This window comes from Parasteatoda tepidariorum, chromosome 5 (assembly GCF_043381705.1).
Source record: "Parasteatoda tepidariorum isolate YZ-2023 chromosome 5, CAS_Ptep_4.0, whole genome shotgun sequence".
NCBI classification, from domain to species: domain Eukaryota; kingdom Metazoa; phylum Arthropoda; class Arachnida; order Araneae; family Theridiidae; genus Parasteatoda; species Parasteatoda tepidariorum.
In genome coordinates this window covers 48,802,511-48,816,029 of record NC_092208.1, presented here as the reverse complement: position 1 = coordinate 48,816,029, position 13,519 = coordinate 48,802,511, and the positions used below count along the sequence as shown (strand labels likewise).

Here is a 13,519-nt window from a genome sequence, read left to right as displayed (position 1 = left end):
TAAAAGTTAGTATATTTTGCAACAGAATTGTAGCTTCACTTCTGGTGTCACTTGTAGTGGTAGTGTCCTCTGCTAATTTTTCTAATAGTTCTACTATATTCTCTAGCCCATCGACGATAACGCTAACCGCTTGTATTCTGGAGTTCCATCGTAACGTTGAACGTGAGAAAAATAGATATATGTTTTCAATTATTCCAAAACATGTCACAACGATTGGATCTTGTTTAGCTGCAGTAACTCCTACTGAATTCAATGAATGGTTATCACAATTTACAAATAATGCTTTATGATTTTTTTCCCATTATTCTTGTTGAACGCCAGATGTGTGACCTGCCATCTCGGCAGCATCATCGTAACATTGTGATCTGCAGTTTGTTAATGAAATTTCATCGGAACTTAATTTTTCTAAAATTGTATTTTTGATCGAGGCTGTATCTTTATCGTGTCAATACTTTTCAATACCCAAAAAAAATTCGTTGGTGGAAACTTTTTTATGGATAAAATCAACATCTACATACCTAGCGACTTGGGACATTTGTTCTCGATGAGAGATATCAGGAGTTAAATCAAACAAAAGTCCATAATATTTATTTCTTTTGATATCGTTTATTAATTGATTTCGAATTGTAGATGCCAGAAGATGAATGAATTCATTTTTAATTTGTGGTGACAAATATGAGACAGTTTTTGGAGATCCTGTGGCATGTTTAAGATGATTTGCTAGTAGCGGATCAAACTGAGCTACAAATCTAAATAAAGATAATAGGTTTCCTACATTTGTACCATCTTGAAATGCTAGTTTTTCAACATGGCCACATAGAGGAAGATTTTGTATAATTAAATACCTTAAGCAAGCTAATATTCTTTTAAATATATTTCGCCACCGTTCTTTTTCGGACTGAATGTTCGCTTCTAATGATACATCATTTCTCGTTCGACTTATTAATCTTCGTTCTGTTTCTTTCCAAGTTGTAAGTGATTTTCAGTGATTTGGAATTCTTTCGCGGCTAATCAATTCATCTCTTTTCTTCCATTTATTAAAACCAGCAGATGTTACGAAAGATGATTGTGTAGCGGAATTTGATGTAATAAACAGTAAGCAACAAAAGCAGTACGCTGCATTATTTTTTGGTGAATATAATAACCAGGATCGGTTAACTTCAGTTCCTTCTTCTTCATTACCGTCCTGCCGAAAAAACCAAGATTTTGGCATTAGACGATTAGTTGACCGTGACTGTACATGTAAGTACATTAGAGTGTTATTGTTACTGTTTCAAAATTACAAGCGTAAGCTACATTGCGTTTATAGAAATAAAAAAATAGTGTTCTGAAAGGAAGAATGTTTGTACTTTGTACACTGCAAATATTTATTGTAACATATTATTTTATCAGACAAATCAAGAAAGGAGGTAATTTAAGTAACCACACAGCGTAGATGCCATAAGGAAGTGCTGACAGAAACAGGTCGAGTCAGCCCTGCCAGTAGAAAAGACGTGCCATTTCTATTATGAATACATTATTACAGTTTGATTTAGACTATTAGCGTTCCTTTTTTTTCCTTTTTATTTACGGATTAACATTTATTATATTACACTGGCACTAAATTTAAAATATATTTTCCAGAAATCAATTATAATAAAAATNTATTTTAACAATATCAAATATATTCATATTATGATACACATTAAAATATTAGAGATATTTAGTTGTAAAACAACTATAGGAAATATAGAATGGATATTAATCGTACATAGTCACATACATGGTGGCAATCGTACATAGTCACATAATTATATTTATGTTACTAAATATAATGACAATAAATAAATATGTTTTGACAACAATCAAAAATCAATATTTAGTAGAAAGATTTGGAAGATCTGAGCTTACCTCACATTTTACTATTTTTTAAAAATTGAATTGTATTTTATATTTAATATAAATAAGGGGTGGCAAAGTGTTACTTTTTAAACCCATAAAAAAATGAAATTTGAACTGGAACATTTCTTTCAACTGAAAATATTTTTAGTAAAGTACCAATTGCTTAAATATACGAAGATAATAATAACAGACGGCATGTTTCGAGCGTTCGAAAATAGGCTCCCATTCTCAAGACTCACCAGATGTGAATGAGGAAAACAAATGAGATATGAAACAGAAAACATAAAGCAGCTAATGAAAATGGAAAATAAAATTTGAAAAACATAGCTAGAAAAACTGTCGTAACCGAGAGTGAAACAGAAAATGCAAAACAAGAAAGGTACAAAAACAAAACTAGAAAAAATGCATTGGCTGAAAAAGTACCAACACCACCACTATACAAAGAAATTATTTTAGACATTTAAAAGGAAATGCATTAAATATACATGAAAACTTTCATACATATTTTTTTTTTATAGCTAACAACTTACCATACTTTAAATGCATATGAAAATAAAAACATTTAAATAAGGAAAAAAAAACATGCATACAAAATCAAATCAAAGTAAAATGTAATCTTTCATAACTCAACTTCTTTAAAAGATTAGATATTTTTGCAAATAAAAAGAAACATATTTTGGTGTAGAATAGAGGGAAAAACAATGTGAATAAAGCACAAATAAAGTAAAGAAATATAACCACAGAATATCCATTTTTGGACTTTATACACTGATCTTCAGACACTGTTCTTCATTCTATGTGGCGTAAATGATACCCTATAATCCCTTTTTTTTTCCTTCATATTTTTATGCCACCAAACAAAATAAAAAAAAAGATACAACTTTTACCCATGACCTGCGCTACCCACTATGTTAAGCAAACCATTTACATTTGATTTTAAATCGCCACAAGATTTCATTGAGTTTTGGAAGTTGATTTTTTTGAGTTATATTTTAGTTCAAACTTTGTCAGACTTTTGCCCTATTATAATTTAAACATTAGAGTATTATAAAATTGTGTTGAAAACATAACATGCTTTCTTTCAACAGAAGAAGAAATCACGATGGTCCAACTATAAAATAAAAGGTATACTTGTAATAAAAAAATGAATGAAACAACAAAAATTCCAACTGACAGATATTTTTAGTTTTCTCAAAGGTATCAACTTCACCAACTCTTGAAAGATTAATTTGTTAATTGCATAAAAGAATCAGTTCTATGTTAGCATGCAGTACAAGGAGTGCATTTTATTTTAAAAGGCCTCATGTATAATAAAATTTGGATAGACCATATTCAGGACGGCCACTCAAATCAGATTTAAAATTTCCCTGATTTTTCCAGGTAAAAATCCTAAAATTTCCAGGTTCGTGTTTTGTTTTTTTCTTATAAAGTGTAGGATGTGTACAAGAAAAGTGTCTATATCATAAAATATTTCATTCAAAATGTCATTTTTTTTAACATATCATCATGAAAAAAAAAATTATTTTTTAAAGTTTTTGTACAACATTAATTTTTAAAAATTTAAGATATGTGGAGAAAATAATATGTTTACCGTGTAGGACATATTGTTTTCATTAAATTTAATTTTTTTTAATGTGTTACTTTTAGTAGTATTTGCTCAAAGCGTACCTATAAAATGGCAAAAACAGAATGACCAATAAAAACTCGGATAAATATTGTTTAATAATTTTTTTTAATGTGTTACTTTTAGTAGTATTTGCTCAAAGTGTACCTATAAAATGGCAAAAACAGAATGACCAATAAAAACTCGGATAAATATTGTTTAATATATTTTCATTAAGCAATAGATTTTTATAATGACGGTGGCTAACAAAAGTGCTTGTTCAGTGCTTTTATTGGAATAGGAAATAAAAATTCATTAATTAAATTTAATATTTCACAATGGGCATTTAATAATAAGATGTTATAATCGATTCTTAGCAAAACTGCGTGGAATATTTTAAAAACAAAGGAAAAGTTAATTTTTAAGATATCAATAATCAAATAGTAACAATAATTTTACACAAAGAAAGTCATTGTACAGTTAAATGTTTTCGGATTTCAGAATAAAAATTATCGTCAATTGCTTTAATTCTTTTTTCATTTAATTTTTATTTATTTATTTTCAATTTAGTATCAAACTTATGACAGCAAAATTATATTTTAATTCTTGCTAACTAATTCCATAATATGTTATTTTATCATTTAAAAACGGCTCGTAGTCGTAATGAAACAATAGACCAAATTTCATTATTTGTCATCATAAGAGGTAAATCAGTAATAAATATGTTAAATTAGTTTATTGTGTCCTATTGCACTGTGCAATATGTGATGAAATCTTAAAAGAAGGATTTCATATCAGAGATTAAAATTATAAAATCTGTGGAAAAATTCATAAATTCGCAATTGAGTTCTGTAAAATTTTTAAAAAAATATTCTGCACGAATTTCACCTGACAAAAAAACTAGCTACATGTATTTAAAAGCTGTTGTAGAGGCGAAAGGAAACTCTACTAAATCTTAATTTCATGAAAAAATAAATAATTTACTAATAGACATAGTTTTTTTTTTTTTTTTGAAAGTGTCGATGACTTTTGTGGGATAAAGTTATTGTCACTTTTTGATGATTGATGTATTAAAAATAAACTTTTCCTTTGTTTTCAAAATATTTCTTACAGTTTTGTTAAGATCAGAATACATTTTTTATAATTAAATATCCATTCTGAAATATATTCATTTTAATGAATGGGTAGTCTTATTTCATTGAAAGTCATAAGTGTAACAACACTTTTGTGAGTCACTGTAATTACATTTCAATACAAAACTGTACTATATACTGCATTATACTGTATTTTTTTCTTACCAGTGCTTTTTATAAAATTCATTGATCATATTTTCTTTAAACCAATATCTCAAGTCAAATTTTTCAATAACGTTGTTTTGAATTAGCATTATTATTTTAAGAGATTCAGTATACAAAAATAGATGTCACAAATGTAAAATTGTCTAATTTTTTGTTCTATACTCTATGGGGAAAAAAAAGAAGATAAAATTCCTTAAATTTTATACTTTTTTTTTTCCATTTGAAATTAAAACATTTAAAGGATTCCAATCAAAACACACAGTTTTTTAGTTTAGCAACCATGAGAGAATTTTATGAGGCATTCTAGTTTAACAGGGTTATAATGGAGCAAATTTTGATGCAAGCAAAGTAATAGCTAAGTTGATGACATTTTAACTGTTTGGAGACATATTTCCGTCTAAAAAATGTGGGTATAATGAATGAAATAATTTAAATTAAGAAAATTAGTAAATAATTTAAATTAGTGAAATAAAAAAAATCTAAGAAAAAATTTCCAGCTTTTGTTTAAAATTCCCTGATTTTTATTCAAATTTCCCTGATAATTTCAGGTTTTCAAGGTTAGCCATAAGAAAAAAATTCAAAATTAAATTCAGTTTACAGAAGCATTTCAGATTTAGTGTTACCATTTCTTTTATTTCTATTTATTAATTTGAAATAATTATTCAACCTAAAAAGATCCCCCCCCCTCCCAGAAAAAGTTAAAATGAAATAGGAAGAAATTTTTTAATTATATTAGTATTTAATATGTTACTTTTGCCTTGTTAGAATCAGTTTGAATGATGTCACTTCTGAAATTTATTGTTTGACAAATTAAATTTGTTTTATTTATTGTACGTCTATAATTTGCATAAAGCACTAAATTCCTCTAATTGTTTTACTTTTCATGAAATAATTAAGGAAATAATAATAACAAGAAGAGCCCAGATTTTGATGGAAAAAATCCCGATATATCTGAATCCTGTCTAAATCCCTATTAATGCCTTAAAAGAGCAAAAATTGTCTTAAAAATATAAAAATATAAACTAAAGCAATGTTTTTCTCATAAACACAACACATCAAAATATATTACAAAGCAATATCATATGTGTTCCACATTTATTTAAGTTAAATGTTACAAGCTAAAATAACGAAAAATGGAAAATATATATTGACTTTTAAACATTTTCTTTTTTTATAAAAATTTTAATGGACATAAAAATTTCCATATCACTAGATATCAGATTTACATCAAAGTTACTAGATTAGATCATTATCAAATTTTTCAGAATTTATTTATGTTGTCCGTCCACAATTTCTTTCAATAGTATAATCCTTGCTAGAAAACTGTAATGTTCTAAATAATATAAATCAGAGAAGTTGAAAAAATTACAGAAGACAGTTAAGAGATGGAAAAAATTACCATTACTCAAGATTTTATATCAATAACATAACGGGAAAACTTGGGAGTCCAAGGTATTATGAGTTACAATATAAATTACAAGAAAAATCTTGCAATTAATGTAATAAAAAGATCCAAAGTCAAAGAAATAATTAAAAACTGAGAAAAAAAAATATCCCAAAAATTTAAAAAAGGCACTACAATGCAAAAAAAAATGGCCTATAAGTAAAAGTGTTCAAAAATGCAAATGTCATCAAATTCTGGGCCTTAAAAATTAGTTTTCTTAGACGGAATTTTAAATAGGCTAAATTAAAATGAAATATCACATTCTTTGTCATTTGTTTTCATTTCTATTGTAACGAAAATATTTTAATGCATAATAATTATTGTCTAAGTTCTGAATTTTTAATAACCATCATCATTTCTTTAAGACATTTCAACTTCTGTCCTTTCTTTAACAAAAAATTTGCTCTTAGACATTACAACTGTCTAACAAAAGACTGCAACTTTTCTTTTTGCTTCAAAATCAATCTATCTAAAATGTAAAAATAAAATACTGGGATAAACTCTTGAATTTTTTTCCTCTTCTTTAGATTAAAATCTGTAAATGAAGCATCAAATTTTCTAAAACATGCAGCAGAAAAAAAAAAAAAATCTAGGAGCATAATCGAAAGTTCAGTTGAGTAGGCAGTTGTATTAATATTCAAGCCTTTGTATTATTTGTTGTTACATAATGAATATTTTAACAAAGATTCTTTTCATTTATAATTTTTGAAAAATAATATCAGTTTGAATTGTCCTAAATTTTAGGATACCAAGCTTCTACTGTAGTTTGGAAAAATTGATATAAGATACTATACACTTACCTTCTAAGAAAGCCAAAGCTTCACATGCTTCAATACAATCACCTTCAAAAGAAATTTTATTAATTAATTTGAGAATATTTTATATAATAATTTCTAAAAAAAAATCAAACTTTTGTACAATTAGATGACATAAGAAAAAAAAGATTTTAATAAAAACATTAATGTGAATTTCTTATTTTAAAACTAAGCTAACAGCTGATGAAGATTTGGGACACTTCTGAGAAGAAATCAGATACCTAAGTGTAATGACTGCTCGTAAATATCATGTTTTTCTTTTATTTCAATTAAAATTTTTAGATTGCAGAGAAGCACTTGATGCATATGCTGATCACTATCATATGATTGCAGTTATTACTTTAAATTTTTTTCCCTTTTTTTCTTACATTAAGACTTCTAAAACTCAATATATAATTCGTCCTTTAATAAAGTATCGTAAATGAAATGAAACACTTATCAGTCTACTAAATAGATATACTCACTAGCCTACAGAATTTTTAGTTCATTAACAACAATTTAACATAAATTAGGCTTCGGGGTTACTTTAGTTACATTTTCGTATTAATCATTATTTGTCTCGTTTTTTTTAAATCTTTTAAATTGTTTTTTTCTTCTTCGATTTCACATAAGATAATTAATCTTTCCAAGCAAATTCTCTTTGCATATTATAATTATGCAATTAGAATTTTCAGATTGCAAATTATTATGTCACTCATTGATTATAGATTACAAATTTAAAATCAGTTTTTTCTTTCTTTCTTTGCATATGTCATAAGAAATCTGTCTGCGAGAAACTTACTATTATTTCCCATGAAAAGGCAAAAACTACACCAAGAATTCATCGTTATACCTCAATCTCATATCAGTCACAGCCTTTTCGTATTTTTTTAATAGATTATAAGATTTTAGGTTTAATAGATTATAAGATTTATAAGATTTTAGGAAATAGTTATCGTTATGGATTCTAGTTCAAAACTTTTCAGATACTTCTTTTCTTAGCGTTTTACTTAATCCCTATAAGCAGATGCGTTACCAGTTGTACTGAATTGCTTGCATTCTGTCAATTTTGAAGTTTAGAGTGAGTCTTCTACTTAGGTACCTTAAAACTGTAACCCCCAAAAAAGCACTATCTCTTCCATGTGCAGTATCCCCCACTATTCTTTTCTTTTAGAATGCTTCACTCTCTTCACAGAGTATCATTCTAAGCAAAAAGGCAGAATATATTAATGAAAGAACCAATATATTAATGACTAGACATGCTTTCTTCCCCTTACATATAGCCCCCCTGCACACATTAATTTTTGTCTCTCTAAAATGCTTAACCCTCGATGCATGGTCTAATTCCAAGTGATAAAAGAACAACATTTTGTTTTAAAAAATTGAACTGAAAAATTGCTCCTATGAACTATAGTTATGTTAAAAAAATTAAGGACTTTTAAAAACCTTGTACCAAAATTAAGTACTTTTAAGGGCCCTTATTTTACAAAATAAAAATTAAGCAGTTTTTAAGAACTTTTAAGGTCCGTGGGAAGAGTTATGGCAGCAGAGGATTGGTGATATAAATAGGAACCTTGTTGGACTGCTGAAAATCGCTTTGTGTTTGTGCCTTTGAAACAAGCACTGTAATTGGTTTGAAGTGTATAAAAGGAACTCAATTTTCTCCTGCTTCAAGGGTATAGTTGGCCAAGATTTCATTGAAAAGGAAAACAATGACAATGAGCAGTCACATAAATAAAGCTTACCATGTAAATAAATTTCTAGAATGTGAAAATAATTATCTAAGACAGTGGTTCCCAAATGATGTTACCCAAAATACGTTCCCAATAGATGTTACCCGAATTTTCAATGTCAAAAAATAATTAATTTTAAAAACTCTTACTTATATCTTTTTTCTGTATAGTTTTCTTTTTATTTTGTTTTGTGAATTTGTAAGCTTCTTTGCCCAACATATGGATAAAGAGTTCCTAAAATATGGAGAAGAAAAAAATGAAATATTATTTATTATAACATTGAAATATTAATCAATTGATATGATACAGCAAAAATTGTATTAAAAAACCTCTAATGTTGAAATACTTTTGCGCAATAAATATTGCCCAAAATATGACAACATATAACTTAAGGCTGTCTTTGCTTTATCTCAAACGGTAAGAAAACTTTGCCAATTCACATTTTTTATACAAAATAATATACAGAAAAATTGCAGCCTTGCTGTGCAACATTTAGTAACACAGAAAAAAAAAATTCTTATTATTCCTTATTTTATTCTAAAGCTGTAGATCAATAATAATAAATGAAAGAATTTAAGTGCTTGTATATGTATTTCTCTAATAACACCAAAACCATTTGAGCTAGGAATCTAGTCAGTGGGTACAAGAGACAATTTTAGCCCCAAATCCTTAAAAGTTTCAATTAGTACATTTAGTAGGGAGTTTTTAAAATTGGATTTTGTTTATTGCATATATGTTCCTCAATTAATTATTTTTGGTTCATTACATCAGAAAATGGGAAAAACAAGGATAACACATGAGGACTACATTCCTGTATTAGTATTCCTAAAGTTATGAGAAACATGTTTATTTTGTTTATAGTTTGCTTTTGAAATGAATTCTTATAAAACTGAATAATTCTCAATTAAAAGTAAATTAAATTTTAATATATTAAGTCTGTACTAAAGAGCAAAATAAAAAGAGGCTTGGTTCTAGCAAATTGTGACTAAACAAACTGCAACAGAAAAAAAAATTCCTTTGTTTAAATTCCCTAAGAAATTCAATACATTTATTTTTCCTTTCAACTGTTGCTTTTTAGTTTTCCCTTATTTATTTATCATTAATATAGCTTGGAAAATAATGAAATCATTCTAACTAGATTCCTTTTCTAAATCTTTAGGAGAAACTATTTTAATAATTGATTAAATCCTTCCATCTCTTTCATGTGCAAGGTAAAAAATCAGGAAAATTTAGTCACTGATGTCTACATAATCAATAACTAAAATATATACTAAGAAAATACAAATTCTCACCATTCCATTTACATGTATAGTTTTTTTAATAAGTTAATAAAATGAATTTGAATGAAAAATTACAATGTATAGAATTAGAATAGTTTACGATTATGATTAAATATGCAATTTTATGACAACAATACTGTCCAAAATATGGAACTAAAAATCAAAGCGGCATAACATTTCTTTGCATCATCTGTTGGCCAGTGGCGGATAACTAATAATTATATTATGGCAGTCTAAACAAATTTTATTGAACTCAGAACACCGTTAATTTCAAGCCCTGCACTTAGGTTGGAAAATACTAGTGATGTAGCGAATAGTGATGGCGCTGAATACTGAATATTCGGCCAAATTTTAAGCCGAATACTTACTTTTTAAAAATTTCTCTTTTGATTGTAATTTTGTAATTAAAGTAATTTTCAAATTTTAAATTAAAAATGAAATAAATATTAACAAAATTGCTTTTTTAATCTTTGTATATTTAAAAAAATTTTAACAACTTGATNAATAATTATAAACCTTTTCCTATTATATTATATTATTTTCTTTTAATAAGTTAAAGTAAATTGTATAAAAAATTTCAAATATTTATTGATACATGTAATTATTATGTGTACAATAGTTACACCTATAGAATTTTTACCTTTTACCAAAGTTCAAGGTTTTGGACAGTTTTACCCAGTTAAGGACAGTTTTACCCAGTTTAAGACAGTAAAACCCACTTGTCCTGTCCAAAACCAGTTTAGAACGTCCAAAACCCCAACCCTGCGCACACTAGCATTATTTTTGGAGTCAAATGCTACTACCAATAGTTAAAATTTAATTTGATAAGCTGAAATTTTAATGATGTGGCCTTTTTAGTCTAATAATGTAAAATAACCATTAATGGAAATAAATAATAAATTAATAAAAATTCAAATTTTCTTACTCTTATTGAGGCATAAAAGAATTAAAATCACTATTTAGAATGATTACAATAAACAACTCACAGTTATTATCTGTAATATAAACTAAATAATTGTAATATTTCAAATATTATGAATTTTAAATAGTTTTATATTCTAAAAAAATAAATAGTACCATGTTTTTTGAAAAAGCAATAACGAGTTTCAATATTCTTAGCTTTTTTTTATGCATGATATGATATTGATTATGATTTTTTATTATGAACATTTTATGAATCATAATTAGAGTTGTAGTTTTAATGCAAATATTGTGTGTGATTTAAACAATTATGCAGTTTAACTTTTAATAAATTGTTGTTACTCACATGGAAGAAATTTGCCCTAAGATTTTCCTAGTCAAAACTTTTTTGTCATATTTCAATAGCTTATGACACTTTTAGATAAGTTTTTGACAAGTCATGTCAAAAGCCGGTTTTGGCATCGAAAACTTAATGGATTGGAAGACTCTTAACCTCCTCCCATCATTATTATGCACTTTTTTAATTTATTTCCAATACAAGAATCCAATAGTTTTACTTTACAAAATTCCAGTTCACTTAAACAAAAAAAGATAAAGATACATAGTAGATCAATTTTTTTTTATATTCCAGTATTCACACCCAATAAAGAAATATCAAGTTTGTAATGACATGACTAAAATCAATTTCATTGATTAATTATTTCATCAAAATCTATTAGATGTTTATGATAATATAGACGCTTCTCTTTCCTTTTTAGAAAAAAACTAGTTTTTACTAAACTCATTTACCTGCAACAGAAAAAAAAAAAATTCCTTGATTTAAATTCCCAAAGAAATTCAATAAATTCATTTTTGCTTTTAACTGTTGATTTTTAGTTTTCCCTTATTTATTTATTATTATTGTCATTTATAGCTTGGAAATTAATGAAATCACTCTAACTGGATTCCTTTACTAAACCTTTAAAAAAAACTATTTTAATAATTGATTAAATAAAGGTTTCTTCCATGTGCAAGGTTAAAAACAGGAAAATTTAGTCACTGATCTCTACATAACCAATAACTAAAATATATAACTAGCCTGGACAAATTCACACCACTCTATTTACATGTATCTGCTTTTTTTTGGTTTTCAATAAGTTAATAATATGAATTTGAATGAAAAATTACAATATAAAGAATCTGAATAGTTTACGATAAGGATGAAATATACAATTTTATGACAACAACACCGTCCAAAATACGAAACTAAATATCAAAACAGCAAAACATCTGATTACATCGTCTGTTGGCCAGTGGCGGATAACTAATAATTATTTTATGGCAGTCTGAGTCAAATTTTATTGAACTCGGAACACCGTTAATTTCAAGCCCTGCACTTTGGTTGGAAAATACCTTTCGAGGTGATTTTATCCACTGGGAAAGAAGCTAGCCACCCAAGGCACAGATTTGAGAAATATTTTAACTTGTTTGTTTACTATCAATTTAATCTAGTTTAAACTTACACCAGCTTTGGCTATAGCAAATACAGCATCTTGACTAGCTAAATTAACATCAGGATCTAATTTCATAAAACTTTTGATCCTGGTTAAAGGAAGTTGTACGATCTTTTCCAGCTTTTCAGGAGCAGCGCTGGTTTCCTCATTTTGCCGCCCAGAAAAGGGGTTTGTTTCAAATGCTTCTGTATCATTATAATAGCTATTAGATGGTTCGCCATCAGGCAAAATGTCCACTGTGGCTTCATCAACAACAATCATATCCGACGCATTATTCTGAATCAGTTCATCCATGATTACTTCCTAACCAAAGACCACAACAAATTCACCAACAAACAAACAGAGCCGCGCGATTTTTTTGCTAATATTTCCGACTGTCTATTTCTGCGAGATACTAGACTTAAGCTTACATAAAAAAACTTCCGATTATCTTTGAATTCCAAATTATAAATCTGAAAATAAATCTTAATATTTCCTTTCTCTAACATTCATGTAATTATTACTTAGTATATGCGTGTAAATGGATAAAAAAAATTAAAATCAAGGTTTAATTTTTATTACTGCTTTAAATCTTGATATGACAGAAATAAGTAGCCAGAAGCGTAAACAATAAGCGGGAATTTTATTATTTTTTATTATTATGATTTTATACAAATTTATTATAAATTAAATATAAAATTTGTATATACTGTTTAATGTTAATATAAGAGGGAGATTCCTGCATCCCCTCCTGACCTGTGGCAAAATAATCGCCAAGTCTTGAAACTTCCTAAAAAAAAAAAAAAAACATCACAGAAAGGGACCAACTCGAAAGAGCAAATCTCTTTTCACATAGAACCGAAGATATAATGAGCTTGAATCATTAAAATCTGAATATCTTGCCTTAAACTGGACTAACTTTCAACGAATTTCCAAAACTGAACTTACTATCATTGACGAGTAAAGAACAACAATCGATGCACTAAATTTCATAGAAAGTTTGAAATGTTTTGTACTAAAGTAAAACCGAAACAGTAGGTGATTTATGAAAATTTAGTGTGGTACTTGTGTGCTATGATTGACCAGGAAAAAT

General features: G+C 27.2%; 1 protein-coding gene across 1 annotated transcript in view; it reads right to left on the bottom strand.

Moving 5' to 3' along the window:
- Positions 1–12,813, bottom strand: part of LOC107436816 (DNA polymerase epsilon subunit 4) — a 14,946-nt gene extending 2,133 nt beyond the window's left edge. Inside the window, exons 1-3 of the mRNA XM_043046828.2 lie at positions 12,457–12,813; positions 8,903–8,987; positions 7,027–7,068 (exon numbers count right to left, since the gene is read on the bottom strand). Coding sequence (XP_042902762.1) covers positions 7,027–7,068; positions 8,903–8,987; positions 12,457–12,741 — 412 coding nt within the window. The 5' untranslated portion in view covers positions 12,742–12,813. The remainder of the gene's footprint in view (positions 1–7,026; positions 7,069–8,902; positions 8,988–12,456) is intronic.
- Positions 12,814–13,519: the final 706 nt, after the last annotated feature.